General features: G+C 43.7%; 1 protein-coding gene across 1 annotated transcript in view; it reads right to left on the bottom strand.

Moving 5' to 3' along the window:
- Positions 1 to 13,594: 13,594 nt before the first annotated feature.
- Positions 13,595 to 17,395, bottom strand: part of PDCD1LG2 (programmed cell death 1 ligand 2) — a 42,973-nt gene continuing 39,172 nt past the window's right edge. Inside the window, exon 6 of the mRNA XM_081802757.1 lies at positions 13,595 to 14,227. Coding sequence (XP_081658883.1) covers positions 14,222 to 14,227 — 6 coding nt within the window. The 3' untranslated portion in view covers positions 13,595 to 14,221. The remainder of the gene's footprint in view (positions 14,228 to 17,395) is intronic.

Raw genomic sequence — 17,395 nt, 5'->3', positions numbered from 1 at the left:
GGGATCGAGTCCCACATCGGGCTCCCTGCTCCGCGGGGAGCCTGCTTCTCCCTCTGCCTCTCTCTCTCTGTCTCTCATGAATAAATAAATAAAATCTTTAAAAAAACAAAGGATCCAGTTTTAACAACAACAACAAAAAAGAATGTCTGTAGCCATTGAAGACTGCTTTAGGCAGGCCTGTAGGTTGCTTGAATTAAAACAGAAAAAAAAAAAGACAAAAAGCGGAAGAAAGTAATCTGCAATTAATTGATAGGTGGAGACCACCTCAAGAATCAAGTGGTGGGATTTATCTTAGAAGGACCCAAGGTCAGGCTGTTGTAATTCAAAGTGAGGTGGTAACGTGTTTCTCCAAGTGTGGTCTGTGCATTTGTGTTGATCCCCAAAGGATCCCGGGTCTGCAAAGACCTGTGTGGTCAGCAGTTCCTGAGAGGACCAGACAGATGGCTGTGAATATCAAACCATAGAACACAGATGTGCCTTTATACGTAAATGCAATTTTGCTTGGAAGGCAGGATGTTTTTTCAGCTTCAACTGTTGGGGCCAGATGAATAGAAAACATGTGTTTGAAACAACGGATTAGTATCAACTGTCCGGGCAACTGCTAGATGTCCCGGGACCAGTAGATGTGGTCCCTTTATTCCTCTCACCCAGGGAAGGTTAGTTGCCACCTGAAACTGCCTTTTGCCACTTCTTTTTCCTTTGTGGCCGTTGGCTGAGTGGGGAGGAAGTGTCTGAACTTGAGCCCTGGCAGCTGTTTCAGTTACAACCGGAAGTGAGTGTCCAACAGAGAGACAATCACTTAGGTGTGTTTGGAATGGTGAGCCTTTGTCCCGATGCATTTCACTGCTTAATATGTCTTGTGTAGACGAGCCCTAAAATATATTTTCCTTTGTGGTTTGTGTGAAGAATTTTGGAGTTAGAGAACAATGTATTAGAGTTAGAGTTAGAGAACAATGTATCAGAGTTAGAGTTAGAGAACAATGTGTTAGAGAACAATGTATTAGAGTTAGAGTTAGGGAACAATATGTTAGAGTTAGAGAACAATGTATTAGGTCTTGGGGCCCAGTTATGTTACTTTGGACACGGGACTCTCAGCTTCCATTTCCCATCAGAAAAAATGAGGAAAATCCTACCTATCTCGCCAAATTGTTCGAAGGGGTTAAATTTAATGATTTACGGAGAGCCGCTCACGCGGTGTTTAGCACGGCAAACTTCCTTGTGTGTTCCTTTCTTCTTCACTTTCACTTGGGCACCAAATAGCTAAAGCTTAATGAATGATTAGCTGCTAGTGTGGTCATTTGTCTCAAAACCTGTATTGTGGGACAACAGAGTCAGCTCAGCCAGCCTTCATGCAAAAGTGAAAACCCTGGGATTTTCAGGAAACAAGCTCTTACCAGAAAATTGCCCTATGTAATGAGGCACACCAGCTTAAACTGGGGGCCAATATTTCATGACATCTTAATTGCTGGAAATAGGAAGTTGGGGTGTGGAGGTGGAGAGAAGCTGCTATTTCCAAGGCACCAGATTTTTTTTTTTCCCCAGAAAGAACATTTTAAATTTACCTTTGAGATTGATTATCTCACCTGTGAGGAAAAAGACAGGGACCTGCCTGTGGGTGTGTCCCTAATCTCAAGTCAGGTTGGAAAAGGTCATATAAGCCCAACGAGGAAACTTTATGAAATCACTCCCCATTTCCCCCTTTCCCCATGAGCTTCTGCCACACACCCCTCCATGGTTGTGTATCTCTGCAGAAGTTAGACGTTGTTACTGATGGAGAGTGTTTCATTATCCTCCAGTGTTCTTGGGGTAAAAAGTCTGCTTTGCAGCATGCTATGTCTCTCATCTGCCTTCCTCTGTCTGAGGCTCCAAAGGAAAGTCCTCAGGAATTCTAGCTCTTCAGCCTTACCAGTATTGACCTGGGGTGGGGTGGGGGGGCACTCCTTACTTAATTCTGTAAAGGATTGCCTGAAAACATAAAATCCTACAGAAAAATCCATGGCCCCAGCACCTGAGAGGTACTGTTGGACATCCCTCCAGTGCTTCCAGGATCCCAGTTCCCTCCCTGGGTGTACTGATCTCCAGTGACCAAACCAGTGGTTTCTAGCCACCCCCACCCTGCCCCCCCAGTGACTGGAGGGTAAAGGCCCTGTCATGGGTTATGGATTACCCAACCACACATACCCCAGCTGCTTTCCCCATTTGAGTCATCTTACGACATCGTTCCTTTTATATAGGATACAACTATGTAAAAGGTTAGAAAGATGATTTCTATGATCTGCAAGTCCCTTGAGAACAGGAATAATGTGTTACTATCTCTGTCTCCCTCACGTCTAGTATATAGTGCTTAGCACTAGATTAGTGGTAAATAAGATTCACAGCGTGGTTTTCCCATAACTGCATCTTCCAAGGATAGGCCTGGACCCTACCTCCCTAAAAATGGCTCTTTCTCCCAAGTCTTAGTATGTTGCCCTGGTTGCATTAATCAATAGCTCCTAAGGAGCTTCTTAAAGCCTAAAAAGGCTTTGAGGCCTAAAGGAAATTATCTCTGAAGGTGAGTGTTCAGGCAGAAAGGTAGAGACATGCAGGTGGTATTGGTGTAGGGGGAAGGGTAGGGACTTCCCAGCATCCCTCTTCACACGCCCAGACACAACCACTTCCTTTGCCTACAGAGACCATTCTATCTGGATGCATTTCTCTGAGGTAGTAGGACCCCTGGCTACTGCCTTAAAACCAAGCCCAGAATTTCACAACAGCCCTTCCTCAATCTTGACGTTATCCTCCAGGTAAAGGCAGATATTGACTACCCTTTACATAGTTTCTCATTTGTGTCATTAGCCTCACTCTGTTCTTAGATACAAGGAGTGTTGAAAATGGGATGTTTGAGTTTAAAAACAGAAAAAAGTAATAATATCGAGAAAGGAATATGGCTGGATGCCTGGGTGGCTCAGTCGGTTAAGCGTCTGCCTTCGGCTTAGGTCATGATCCCAGGGTCCTGCGTCGGGCTCCCTGCTCCGTGGGGAGCCTGCTTTTCCCTCTCCCTCTCTGCCTGCAACTCCCCCTGCTTGTGCTCTCTCGCTCTATCTTTCTGTGTCAAATAAATAAATAAAATCTTAAAAAAAAAAAAGGAATATGGCAAGTTGACATAGTTCTCAAGGAACCATACCAATGAGGGATGGAAACTGGGCTCATCTGATGATAGATTGATTAGAATATCTTGGCAGAGGAAAGTTCATTTAGGATAAGATCTTGAGAGTCATGCTGCTGACGAAAGATCCGGTCTCTGGTATTGTTGTGAAACGTAAGTGAAGCTCCACTCTAGAACCAGATGCATCAGAGAGGGGTAGAGCTGGAACCCATCTCATTCCACATCACCCCTCCACTCCCCCCTGACCCTAAAGGAAGTTGAGTGACTAGTTTGAACAGTTATAGGATCTCAAGATAAAAAGGAGACCTTATGAGTTTATCTCCTCAGGGAAGAATACCTTCTACAGCATCCTGAAAAAATGGTAGTTCTGGGATGTGTGAATATTTCCAAGAGCTGGGAGATGAACTTCGGTGAGTAGCTCTAGTTATTAGTGAGTTCTTGCCAGTTCTGGGTCAAACTCTGCTTCAGTGTAATTTGTACCTCTTGAACTTGGCTTTCAACGTCTTCCCTTGATAATTCTTCTCCAGGAGAAATACACCCAACTCCTTCAAGTATTCCTAATCAACAGTGTTTTCCAGCCCCATCACTATTTTGGGTGCCTCACTCCAAATCTATTCCCATCTATTGATGTCCCAGTTATGTAGGGCCTAGGGTAGAACAAAATACTCTATAGATGCAGGCTGGTCTAGACATGGAAGTTACAGTAAAACTATTTGCTCCCAGTCCTAAACAGTATCCTGCTATCACATGTGCTCAAGTTCTTAGCTTTTTAGCAATTGGATTTCAATTCAACCCGCATTTGTCGTTACGGCACATTTGTAGTTTATGAGTATGATGTCACTCATTATTTTATATTAAGTCCCCGGAATTTTTTCTAATTTATGCTAACAAAGCAAGCTTCTTTCATCTTCGGTGCCCACACGCCTAAAGGAAAGACTTTATATTCTATCTCCTTCGTCTTGACTTAGTCAAGCTGGGATTTTAGATTAGAAAACCATCACTTACCTGATTGACTATTCTCCCTGCTTTATTAGTCTTCAGATGGTGGAGGCTCATCTTCTATGCCCTTATACGAGTCGCTGATTAAGACAGAGGTAAAGAGAAAAAAAGACAATTTTTTTTAATAGATGCCTTGTCAGTCTGACCTCTTCTCCCAACCATATTAACTGATGCATATGCATATAAATGCAACTCTTTATATGTGCTGTGATAAAAATGAAGATATTCTGTGTTTATGGCATCTCCTTGAGCTACCCAACTGGTAACTCTACTTAAAAAGAAATGGGTACAAAAAAAAAAAAAGAAAGAAAGAAAGAAATGGGTACATTGGGCAAGTTACTTTCCTTCTCTAAAACCTGATTTGCCTTATCGGTAAGATGAGAATGTTTGCACTATTTGCTTTACCAGTTGGCAGTGAGGCTCAATCAGATATTTGAAAATGCTTTGCATTTGCCACGGAAATCAAAATGATGATGATATTACTACTGTCAAGTCCAGCTGGTTCAGGCTCTATTTGTTTCCTTCTCAAACCTGTTTGCAATGCTGGATAGCCCTCAGTTCCTGACAAAACACCGTGATTGGATTTCTGATCTGTCCCTGCCTCCCTGTCAGACCAGCTTCCCCTGACGCCTGACTCGGATCCATACTCAGATTATGATTCACTTGTTCCCTTCTGTTGCTATTTGCAGATTCTGACCTGGCTGTGTATCCGGGCTTGTGGCATGAGACCTGATTCCCATGTGACAATTCCAGCTCTGGATGGACTCCTCAGCTGAGTGCCCAGCTCCCGACACCCAGAGGCCCTGAGTTTGTGAGAGGAATGATGAAATGACTGAATGTAAGATGAGTGACAGCTGCCTTCAGACTCACATCTGCACCTTTCCCTTTGTTTTTGGCCTCTTGTGGACAGACAGACAGAAAGACAGACAAATGTGCAGGCAGAGAAATAGACAGATGGCTAGTCAGACATATACGTAGATAGACTGACAGATAGGAAGATCAAATGAAATGCCATACAAAAACAAGTCTTACACATTCTTACACAGTTTGCCCTCATTCAGGGCTGATTTTCAGCATATACTGGTATGGTTGCCCCTCTGTAGTGGATAGAACTATCTAGATAGAAAATAGTCACTGTCCCAAGCACCCTGAGTGGCCCCCCACCATCCTGGCCATCTCCTGAGACTTGCTGCTTCCCCAGGTCCCCCAGATATCCCCCTGGCCACCACTTAACAACCAGCTTCCAGGATGCTTCTCCAGCCTTTGGACAAGTGACCCTGCTGGTTTCGGAATGTCAGCCTGCCGCCATTACTGATCTACTCCTTACCTGTCACTAAAAACCTTCCAGGCCCAGGGCATTTCTCGTTCCCTCACTAGTCTTGTGCTTCTCCCTCCCACCCACTCCAATTACTTAGAGTCTTATGGTCTGTTTCCTTGCATCAGACACTCAATTGTATGTGGCCTTGCTTTTTCTACAACTTTCCCGTGTGGATTTCTCCAGCCCCCTGAGAATCCCTGAAAGTGCGGTGTAGCTCATAGAGACTGCGGACCCCTCACATCTCACACGGTGCTGACGGGGTGTTCCCAGCCCCAACATGGATCTGATGGGTCCCTGGGACTAGACCAGTGGCCTTTCCCTCCAAATGGCCCTGAAAGGGAGAGGCTGTTGTTGGGGAGTCCAGTGAACACCCCTGTCTCATCAATGAACACTCAGAAAAGTGCAGCGTTGGTCAGCCTGGGCTTGAACTTTTCTTTCTCTTTTTTTTAGTGTTCAACGATTGATTAGTGGTGTATAACACCCAGTGCTCATCCCCACACGCGCCCTCCCTAATGCCCATCACCTGGTCATCCCATCCTCTCACCCCCCCCCCGCCCCCGGTCACCCTCAGTTTGGTTCCCGGACCATGAGAGACTCTGGACTCGGGGGCTCGAACTTTTCATTTCGCTTCTCACGGGGACCGGGCTGAGGAGGGTGGGACGGGCATTTCCCCGAACATCTTCCAAACATCACATTCCAGCACCTCACGCTCATTGTTCTTTCCTTCTCTTCGTTTTTAGACAAGAACTCAAACCATGTGTGTGTGTCGGAAAGACCCCTCTCGCTCCCCACCCCTGACCTGCCTGCCCCAGGAGGGTGGTTTCGGAGCTCCAGTCCCCAGGGCGCCACGTGGAGCAGACGGGAGGGGCTCGCCCATCACATGTGTGTCACACGTTCCGCCGCAGGCCGGTCACGCACACCTGACTGAGCAGGCCAGATGCTGGCAACCTCAGCGCCTCTGCACGCTTTCACTTAGCTTTTCTTTTAGTTTCTTTTTGGAGTCTCTTAGAAGCAGGGGTGAAAGTGTGCACTTGACATGAGGGACAGAAACAGGCTGTGTGTATAGAATTTTTGCCAAAAATACTATAATATTTGGCATTCATGCAACCTTTTGATTTTCAAGAGATAGGCACTAAAATTCTAAAATTTCAAAATATTTTTTTTTAAGATTTTATTTATTTACCTATTTGAGAGAGAGACAGACTGAGAGCTCACAAGCAGGAGGAGGGGCACAGGGAGAGGGAGAAGCAGGCTCCCCGCTGAGAGCCGGAGGCGGGGCTCCATCCCAGGACCCGGGGATCACGACCTGAGCCAATGCTTAACACACTGAGCCACGCAGGCGCCCCTAAAATTTCAAAATATTTTTAAAAAATCTTTTAAATTTAAATTAAATAATTTAATTTAAAACATCAAGTTTATTGGGTTTTTCTTCTTTTCAGATTAAAAACGTAAAATGTTGGGGCGCCTGGGTGGCTCAGTTGGTTAAGCGGCTGCCTTCAGCTCAGGTCATGATCCCGGGGTTCTGGGATCGAGTCCCACATCGGGCTCCCTGCTCAGCGGGAAGCCTGCGTCTCCCTCTCCCTCTGCCTCTCCCCCTGCTTGTGCTCTCTCTCTCTGACAAATAAAAAAATACAAATAAATAAAAACATAAAATGTGTTTTTTAAAACCTTCCAAATACAGGAAGAATATAAAGAAAATAAAAATTGACCGCAATCTCATCACATTGACAGAGATGGAGACTGTCATTACTATTCTAATTTCACAGTTGAGACAGCAAAGGAGAGGAGGAAGGAAAAAAGGAAGGAATATGTGCTTTTAGATTTTCTTCCCAAACATGCTAAAAACAGGACTTTGTGGAAGTAATCCCCCCCTGTTTCTTTTTTTTTTTATTGAAGTACAGCTGATATATCATATTTATTAGTTTCAGGTATACAACATAGTGATTCGACATGGACATTCATTATGAAAGGATCACCACAATTTAAGTTCCCTTAAATTTTAAGTGTTCCCTTTGGCAGCACACACACTAAAATTGGAAAGATCAATATTAGCATGGCCCTGTGCACACAATTCTGGGAAGCATTCCATATTAAAATATAGATATATATCATGATATGCAAACCAGAGCTCGTTATGCTTATTGACCACTGAGACACTGTGATACTTGGAAAGAGCAATGGTACTCCTGGAAGTGTTATTAGAAATATGAGTATCTGTCATTTCTTTCAGCTATGATTTCACTTATATGTGGAATCCAAACAAAACAAATGAACAAACAGAACAAAAGAGAAAAAGGCTCAGAGATACAGAGAACAAACTGGAGGTTGGGGGGCTGTGGGGGGATGGGCAAAATAGGTGAAGGGGATGAAGAGGTATAAACTTCCAGTTATCAAATAAATAAGTCACAGCATAGGGAATACTGTCAATAATACGGTAATAATTCTGCAGGGTGGCAGATGGTGACTAGACTTATTGTGGTGATCCTTTCATAATGTATGTCCATGTCGAATCACTATGTTGTATACCTGAAACTGAGAAACAAACTGAGGGTTCTAGAGGGGAGGGGGGTGGAGGGATGGGTTAGCCTGGTGATGGGTATTGAGGAGGGCACGTACTGCATGGAGCACTGGGTGTTATACGCAAACAATGAATCATGGAACACTACATCAAAAACTAATGATGTAATGTATGGTGATTAACATAATAAAATTTAAAAAAATAAATATTTAAATACAAAAAAAAGTGCTGTACATTATCAAAAATTTTTGTAAAATAGAGAAAAGGGGAAAGTTCCACACAACTCCACCACTTTAACAAAACCCTATTAATATGTTAGTATACATACTTCTTCCCAACTTTTTGTTCCATTCTCACATTTTTCTTATTTGTTTTGTATTTATTTATTTGGACTTGACATTGTAATAGAAAGGAAACCATTATGATAAGACCCCCACATCACTGTTCCAGGCTGGTTCTCTCTGTTTCTCTCTTTACTTTTGCTACTTATCCTCAAGTGTCTAGGGTTTTATAACATGATAGTTAGATAAAGAGAAATGGCTTGAATCCAGCTCTACTAACTGTGTGAACTTGGGAAAATTACTAAGGAACTTTGTCTGCACTTTCTCATCTGAACAATGAAGATGGCACACTTCCTATCCATCAGACTGTGCGAGCGTGAAAAGAGATCACATACATAAACTGAGTGACATAGTGATGGGCTCAGGGTGAGAAATTATTTGTTTCACTTAGAATTATATCATAACAATTATTCCATATTTCCACATAATCTTTTTAATTGTCATATTATGACTAGATAGTAGTCCGCAATCCAAATACAAATTACTATGACTAACTCACTTCCATTTTGTTTGACAGGTCATTTCCAGTTTGGGGCCATCTAGATAAGACTGTAATTAGAACATTTTTTCATATAAGACCCATTTTGCTTCAGTCTACGATTTCCTTTAGAAAAATCCTTGGAATGGAATGGTATTTTTGTGTAAAAAATATACACCTTGACATGGTTATTGCTACATATCCAAGCATATTTTTTAGTTCATTTTTTTTTTAACTTGAACTGAGTATAGAGTTATATACCTTGCTTTTTTTCATTCAGTGTTATGGCAAAGCTTTTTTTTTAAAAAAAAATCACATATTTAGGGGCGCCTGGGTGACTCAGCCGGTTAAGCGTCTGCCTTCGGCTCAGGTCATGATCCCAAGGTTCTGGAATCGAGTCCGGCATCGGGCTCCCTGCTCCATGGAGGGCCTGCTTCTCCCTCTCCCTCTGCCTGCTGCTCCGCCTGCTTGTATGCGCTCTTTCTCTCTCTGTCAAACAAATACAATCTTTTTTAAAAAATCACATATTTATATTTGCAATGAATGTCTCCCTGTCAAATAAAGAAAATCTTTTAAAAAATCATATATTTATATTTGCAATGAATGTCTCCATGTCTTTAGCTTTCTATATCTTTTGGATTATTTCAGATTTACAGATTTGCAGAGTACAATTACTTAAACAAATGGTATGACAAATTGTACGGCCTCTGATCTATAGACAAATACACCTCAAAAAAAAAAACTGTACTGATTTATATGACCACTAACAATTTAGGAGTCTATCAATTTGACAACATATTCTGGAGCAATATTATCATTAAAGAGTATTTGCCAATGTTATGGTTGAAAAGGCCTCCTTAAATTTCGTTTTGATTTAAACTTTAAATTACCTGTAAGTTGAGCATTTCATGTGCTGAGTTTTAAAGCAAGTGGGTTGAGACACTGGGAAGTTCCCTGATTTGACCAGCAGTCTGATTACATTTCTTTTCTCTTTTCTTTTTTCTTTCTTTCTTTCTTTTTAGCCTGGTTATATTTCTGTTCGATCTGTCCAACCCCCAATTCTGGGCATTAGTTGCTTCCTCTGTACTTCTTGTAGCTGTTCTGTTTTAACATAGAATTCTATTTTTATAGGACAAACAGAACTGAGCAGAAAACATGCTGTTTGGAGTTTACTTCCCCTAAGAGGAGCCTGCTGTTGAGAATACAAAGTCGTGTTTGACAACAGGTCAACAAAAAGTAAGCAGAGGGAAGAGATGGTAGAGAGACCCCTGTGCCCACCCACACCTTTGGCTGTTCGGTTACAGAAGCCAATGCACTTTGTTTTTTTTTAATATAAGCCCATTTGCATCAGGTTTTCTTTCAATTGCAATCAGATGATGCAACTGATACTTCTCCTACAAAATGCATTTAAAAATAAATTTATTTTGTCCTATGCTCCTGGCCAAAGCAGTTCCCAATTGCTATCTTCTTATCCAATTAACCAATAAATATATATTAAGCCCTTGTTATATGGTCAAAGGCCACAAAGTTTAAGAAAGTTCCTTGTGCCACAATCTAACTAGAATCCATTGTCTCTGTATTTTCCTCTCTCAGGGACTATATCTCTATTTACCTAGATAAGTTTTGATGCAGGAATTGGTTGGTTATTTACCTCCTGTTCTCAGTTCCAAGCCTACCTTCCTCTATTGTGTTCTGCCAGGCTTGGGCTGGACTTCAGCAAACTGCATTTACCAGCTTGCCTTGCCGGCTGGCTTCCTATAAAGTTCAAGTTGGGAGGCCCTAGGGGATGAGAATGGGGGAGGCAGAGAATTCTTCCTGTTTCCAGTTCCTGCATTTGTCCCTTCTGTCAGCGCCCATAGCAGAAAGTTAGCTGCCGTTTGCAGCTCTAATATTTGGATTTCTTTGGTATCTATCTTTCACTCTTTCTGCCTTCTAATGTTTATAACCAATCCCTAATATTAAATCCACTCCACTTTCCTGACTGGACCCTGGCTGGTACAGGCCTGGATACCAGGAGTGGTCCTAGGAAACAGACCACACCCTGGATGCTGGGGGTGATTTGCTTTGAACTCAGAGCCGAACTCTTTGCCACTGGAAAATGGGAACTGGTAATCTCTGGCAGGCAATGGCATTGTGATTCATTGCATTACGGTCTATCCGTGCTAGGTCTGAGCTTCCCTTGGAAGAAACCTCTCCTTTCCTATTTGATGACACCAGCCTTCCTTTGCTTGAAAACCTGTAACAAGCACAGATAAGACAGCTGTCCTGCATGGGGATCCCTATCCTTTTTAAACCCTACTGCTCTCAGCTCTCATGGTCTTTGGGCTTTTATTTAGAGTCAGATACCAGCATATTCAGGGGGAGAAGGGCAGAGGCTGGCTCTGGAGGGAAAAGCTTTACTCCAAAAGAATCACAAGATTTTGTTAAATTTATACTAGAAGGAACCTCATTAATATACACTGAGTTGGACTCTAAGGGTATCAGACCCAAGGAAAACAGAATACAGCATTGGGTTGGGGCCAAATTTAGGTAGCCCTGATACGATACACTCTCCATAGGTTTTTGGACTTAATGCTATGGTAGATTGTTACAGCAATAGTCCCCAGGAAATTATATATATACCATTTTTGTAGATCAGGCCCTCATGTAAGTCCCTCCCACATTGATTTTGGCCTCGCTATCTGACTTGCTTTGGCCAATGAGACATTAGCAAATGTGATGCAAACAGAAACCTGAAAACTACTTGCACATTGGGGTTGGACCTCTTTTTACTCTTTTGGACCAGCTTCCATACTGAAAAAAGCACGGATAGACCTGCTGAAGGTACATGGCTCAGCCCAGAGCCAGCACCAACTCCAAGACATGTGAGTGAGGCCACCTAAGACCAGCATCCTCCAAGCCATCTGTCAACTGATGGCAAATGCGTGAGTGAGCCCAGCTGATGCCCTATAAAGCAGAAATGAGTTGCCCCCGCTGAACCCAGCCTAAATTGCTAACATACACAATCATAAAAGCATAAGTGAGAAACATAAGCCGTAAGTTTTGTTATACAGTGAAAGCAAGCTGAAATAAATGTATGAGTTTGAGCAGCTGGGAGTGGTCTGTTTACTTAGTTGTTTGACTGAAACCTGTGCTCAACAGCAACATTGAGTTGATAGAATTTCTGTGGAATAATGTACAGGAAGGATCCTAAAGGTTTAAGGAGTTAGGAATAATGGAGTCATTTATCATGTGTAAACTGTGCATCTTTCCTCACCTTGAAAGGGCCCAAGGAATATTCCCTTCACTAAAGCATTGAGAAATGCATTAGAGAGGGAGCCCCAGCCACCTTGGACACTTCCAGGGGGGCTGTTTTCTGCAGGCCAAGGGTGCTGGGAAGAATGCCCCTGAGATGGGCTTCCTGATTTCGGTGGAGAGGATAAGATTCCAGAATAGCAATCAGAATTCTTTACTTGTAGGAAATCTTCAGTGGTGGTTGGTCCTAAGAATTCAGTGGACGGCCAGCCTACCAAAGCATTACTTGATCTATATAATAGAAATCTGACTTGACTTTTCACAACTGAGAATCATAGCTTCTTCCCCAGTTCTCAGAAAGGATCCTACAACAACGCCACGGACACTGTAGATCTACCTTGAAGCCATCCCCAAAGGGACTCGAGGTCATTTATGAAGGTGTCTGTGCACTGGGGGAAATGGAAATACCCAGGCTTTTCAGGGTTTCCTAAACACCCTTCTGAAATGATACTAATCCTTAGGAAGCCTAAATGTCACTGTAGTCCACAGTCAAAATATGGGCTTATAATGGTCAGGGGATGAAGAGAGTTTGGGCCCAATCCCCGCTCTTTATGATCTGTGACTCATGCATCCATTAAAAAATGATAATTAGGAGGACTAGTCAGCCACATAGGTGGGAGCCCGTGGTACGATGATAAATTTGAAAAAAAGGACAGAAAATCACAACTATGGCTGAAATCGTATACATGTCTGGACAAGGACCAAAAGCCAACAGCAAAAATGAAAATACTTGTGTTGAGATGATGAGATCATAGGTGATTTTTGTTTGTTCGGTCTTTCTCAATTCCTCAAACTCTCCCAAATGCTATTTTTGCTTCCTTTGTAAAAGGTACTTTTTTTTTTTTTAAGACACAGAACTCATCCAGCTCTTTTGTTTTCAAGGATTGCCATTACATGCTTTTTAGCCATTCATATTATGGTCATAAAAAGTAAGAATGTTACGTGTAGGCATTCTCTTCCATATTAGGATGAGCCTTAGAGCCAATCGTGCACGAGGCCTCTATCCCACCCAACACGCTGCAGCACTGACAAAATCCTGCTCCCTCCTTGCTCTCCGGGAGCTCACAATCTAAGGATATACAACACAATAACATGTGTTCCAATCCTCATGGATCCAAACCCAGAGAGAAAACCCACTGACTAGGACTCTGCTGTGCTCGACAATAGCTGAACTTCATAGCTGCAGCACACAGACCTAATTTAACAGGATTAATGAGTTGTCGCTGCATGCAGTTACCCTTCCCCTCGACACCCACAGAAGGGGACTCCACATCAAAGGCCTTGACTCGCGTCACTGTAACCCAGACATGGGCCGAGCACTGAAAGGTGGAGTTTAAAGTCAGAGAGATGGCCAGGAAAGGAGCCTTTGTTTGGGGCTTTGACCATTATGGGTACCCATCTGAAATCTTTGTAGGTACAGCACATTAGCATGCCAAATTTTTTAAATATATGCCATTGGTTTCTGAGGTTAAAAAAAATAGCATTTTTAAAAGGGAAGATGTAGTTTTAAAAAATCTTTTAATATGGGGCCATTACAGGTTAAAACAAATGCTTTGTGATTTAGATCTCACAAAAATACTCAACGGCCTTTCTCTACAATTTGGAGTTGTCCACTGTGTACTTAAATGCTTTCTGTTAATTAAAATAACTCAGATTCTTTCAAGATTCCACTAAGCCATATGATACGCCAATTATGGCTCAACTTTGTTTAAAGCTCTGTGAGTTCATGGCCTCAACAGGCTTTTCCAGAATCCAGAAGAAACTGCAGATAAAAATATCTGTATTGGCAATTGGTCCATTTCTGTAACTGAAAATTTCCACTCATCTCTGCTTCTGGAAATCACTTTGGAAAAGTAGGGGGGGAAATTCCCTTGTTTTCAGTCTGGCAGCAAGAAGGAGCCTCAGAACACATCAGGGTCTAGGATCCGGGGGGTCATTTTCTAAAGTGCTATAGTGCTTGTTTAGAGTCACAGGCTGCAGGGATGAGCGCCTGGATCGGCAGGGGCGCGTGGGGGGCTGCCTGGCCTCCTTGAGCACACGTGGCCGGGTGCTGCCTCTCTTTTGTTCAGAGTCCAGAAGCTTCTCGAGGATGTCCCATCAGGTCACCCCAGCTCCTGAGACCACAGGTTCAAATCTGAGGAGAGAAGTCCACAAATAGGAAAGTCAGTTTTCTGATTAGTAAGTATATAAGCTCTCAAAAATCAGATTGGAGTGAGGAAGTGCTAAAGGGGAAAAGCCCATGCATCCGAGGGCAGCATAGGTCCTAACCTTTGTCTGCACCCCTCGACCACTGCCCTGGGTCTGCATCTTCAGCCTATCTCTCCAGACCTATTGCAAGAGCCTTGTTCCCTCCATTCTCTGGCCGGCAGCCAGCTCGGTTCAGTTCATGGGGCTCCCCTATTCAAAATCTTTGCTAGTTCCCCATTGTACCAGACATTTCCATTGTTTCCTGCAGACTCATTCTCCTCGCTGCTCTACCCCGCTCAGGTACCAGGAGGATGACACTGGACAGCTCATCGGGCTCTCTTTTCCCTAGCTTCCATTCCCTGCTTTTCTCTCAGGCTAGAGGATAAAGAAGATAGTAATGGGCAACACCGTGAGGTTGGGGTGTGCATGCTCCAGCAACCTCCCAGACAGGTTGCAGACTGGCTTAATCCTTGTGGGTGGCCCTCTCCTACTATTTCTCTCCAGCCTCGTGGTAACTCTTTCTTCCCCCTTCCCCTTCAGGCCTCGGGCTGGTCAACTCTTCCCTGTTCTTGCCAGCTCCAGGGTGTTCTACCTCCCCCACTGGTCTCCCCTAACCTTGCTTCTGTATTTGTAACTAATACAGTGTGCCTTAACTTGTAAGTGTGCCTCAGTCACCCCTCCTGAGTGTGCCTCTTGCTTTCTGCTGAGACCTGACTGAGGCACCCATGCCCGATGAGTAAAATCTAACCCCCTTTGCCTGGAACTCCTGTCTCATAGGATGGCCCCCAATGGTCTTTCCTCTTATCTCCCACCTGGCTCTTCCCAGGCTAGGAGCCCATGCCTTTTCCCACAGATGCCCATGTCTCCCTGCCTCTGTCTTTCCCCCCTGGCCTCTTCTATCTAGAATAGTCTGTTCTTTCCATTCTTGCCTGGTTCAAATGTTACCTCCTCCATAGAAAACTTCCCTCTTCCCTGATGATCCCCAGCCTAAAGTGACATTTTCCCCATCTCTGAACTCTCATGTAGCATTTGTACTTCTTGTAAAGCCATAGAATACTATAAAAAAATACACTGACTTCTGGCAGAATTAAAAACTCACGAGCCCAGGTGAATGAGGCTGTTAGAGTCTCCTCCTCCAACGCCCACCTCCCGCCCTGGAACAGCTTGGGCTCTGCATGGGAGGAAGCTGGACGTGGGGCGGGCGTTTCCGGGGATTCCGAGGATACGAGGATACGTAAAGAAGGTGGGCTTTGGGATAAAGTGATAGCTTGAGAGCTACATGATTTTCCAAATATGTTCCAAGAAGCATGTGCATACCTTAGAGGCCTTTGCAGGGACCTATGGTAGGTGTTTATATCCCTCACTCTACTGTTTTAATCTGCTTTTGTGAGATAATAGAAAATATATGTACTGGTCTCTGCCCCGGGCTCCCGGCACAGAATTCCTAAAATCCTTGTAATTTCCTACTAGATAAGAGCACTAGGAACATCTTTTGTTCTAATGTTTGGCCTCTGACTTCACTTCCTGACAGAGTTCCCAAATCCCTTGAAATTTCCTGGGTGATAGCACTGTCTTTAGTTGTAAAGAGGTGACTCTTGGTGAGCTCCTGGATGGGGCTGGTCACCAGAAAGACCAAGCTGTGATTAGAAGCTTGGGATTTTCAGCCCCACCCCCTCTTGTGGGAGGGCTCGGTCCCACAAGACTGCCCTCCCCACCCCCACCCCCCATTCTCCAGGGAGGGGAGAAGAGCTAAAGATGGAGTTAATGATTGGTTATGCTTATGTGATAAAGCCTCCATAACAATCCCTAAAGTAGGCCTTCTGAGAGCTTCTGCATTGGTGAGCACATGCTGGGGCTGGGAGAGTGACGCATGCATAGAGCATGGATGCCCACACACCTTGCCCTATGCATTTCTTCCATCTGGATGTTCGTCTGCATCATTTGTCATAACCTTTTATAATAGATTGCTAAACAGTAAGTAAACTGTTTTCCTGAGCTCTGTGGACTGCTCTAGCAAATTCATCGAACCCAAGGAGGGGACGGTGGGAACCTCAGATTTATACATGATTGGTCAGAAGCACAGGTGACCACCTGGACTCGCCAACGGCATCTGAAGTGGGGGGTGGAGGGTGGGGAGGGCAGTCTTGTGGGACCGAGCCCTTAATGGGTGGGATCTCAGCCTATTTCCAGGTAGATAATGTCAGAATTAAGATAAATCACAGGACACCAAGTGGGTGTTGCAGAGAATTTCCTGGTGGAGAACAAACCCCATGGATTCATGTTAGAGGTGTGTATGCAGTAGTGGGAGTAAAGGAGACACACAGGAGGACTAAGGTTTCCCCCACTCATTACATACAGGTATTCCATCTAATATTTCCTTTATGAAAAGGTTATCATGGGAAAAGAAAGAAAAGATTGGCAACCACTGAAGGGAAAAGGGGAACGAGGCACCTGGTGGGTGGGGATGCTGTGGTCAGTTCTCAGGTGGAAGTTCCTACGGGGAAGACAAGAGTCTCACACAACAAAAGACAACAACAAAAACACAGACATCTGATCAATTGCTAGAGAGTATATAGAAATCTGGCTTCTTTAATTTTAGCCCAAATTATGCCAAATGAGAACAGTTTTCTGAATACCTTATCTCCAAATACTTGATTGTGAGAATCTTGGAGTACGAATGCTGTGCTTCATTCATCCTTACAATTCCTACACAGCCTACCTGAGAATCATGCAAATAGCAGACAGGATGTGTTTCAGAGGGAATGAGAGAATGAATAGCACTAACGAAATTCTGTCGTTATTTCATTCAAGAAAGTCACTTAACACCCCTTAGCCCAAATCTTGCCATCTGTAAAGTGAGGAAGTCAGGTTACGTGGTTTGTAACTGCTAACAAACCAGGTCATGATGACTAGGATAACTCTTTTTTAAAGGAAGTATGATATATATCTATGGTATCAGAATTGACTCCTGAAGCTATACTAGTTGACAGCTTGGTTGCCTGCATGAGAGCAAGAAGCCATGGGCCCAGACCTGATCTCTTAGATCCTTGGAGTATGTATCCACTCCTTCTAGGTTCACTGGGTTAGGAACCTCTGAAAGGCAACTAAGACATTG

This window comes from Leptonychotes weddellii, chromosome 14, assembly GCF_054177405.1.
Source record: "Leptonychotes weddellii isolate Sample4059 chromosome 14, ASM5417740v2, whole genome shotgun sequence".
Classification (NCBI taxonomy): Eukaryota; Metazoa; Chordata; class Mammalia; order Carnivora; family Phocidae; genus Leptonychotes; species Leptonychotes weddellii.
Note: the sequence above shows the minus strand (reverse complement) of the source record. Positions and strands in the feature narration are given on the sequence as shown.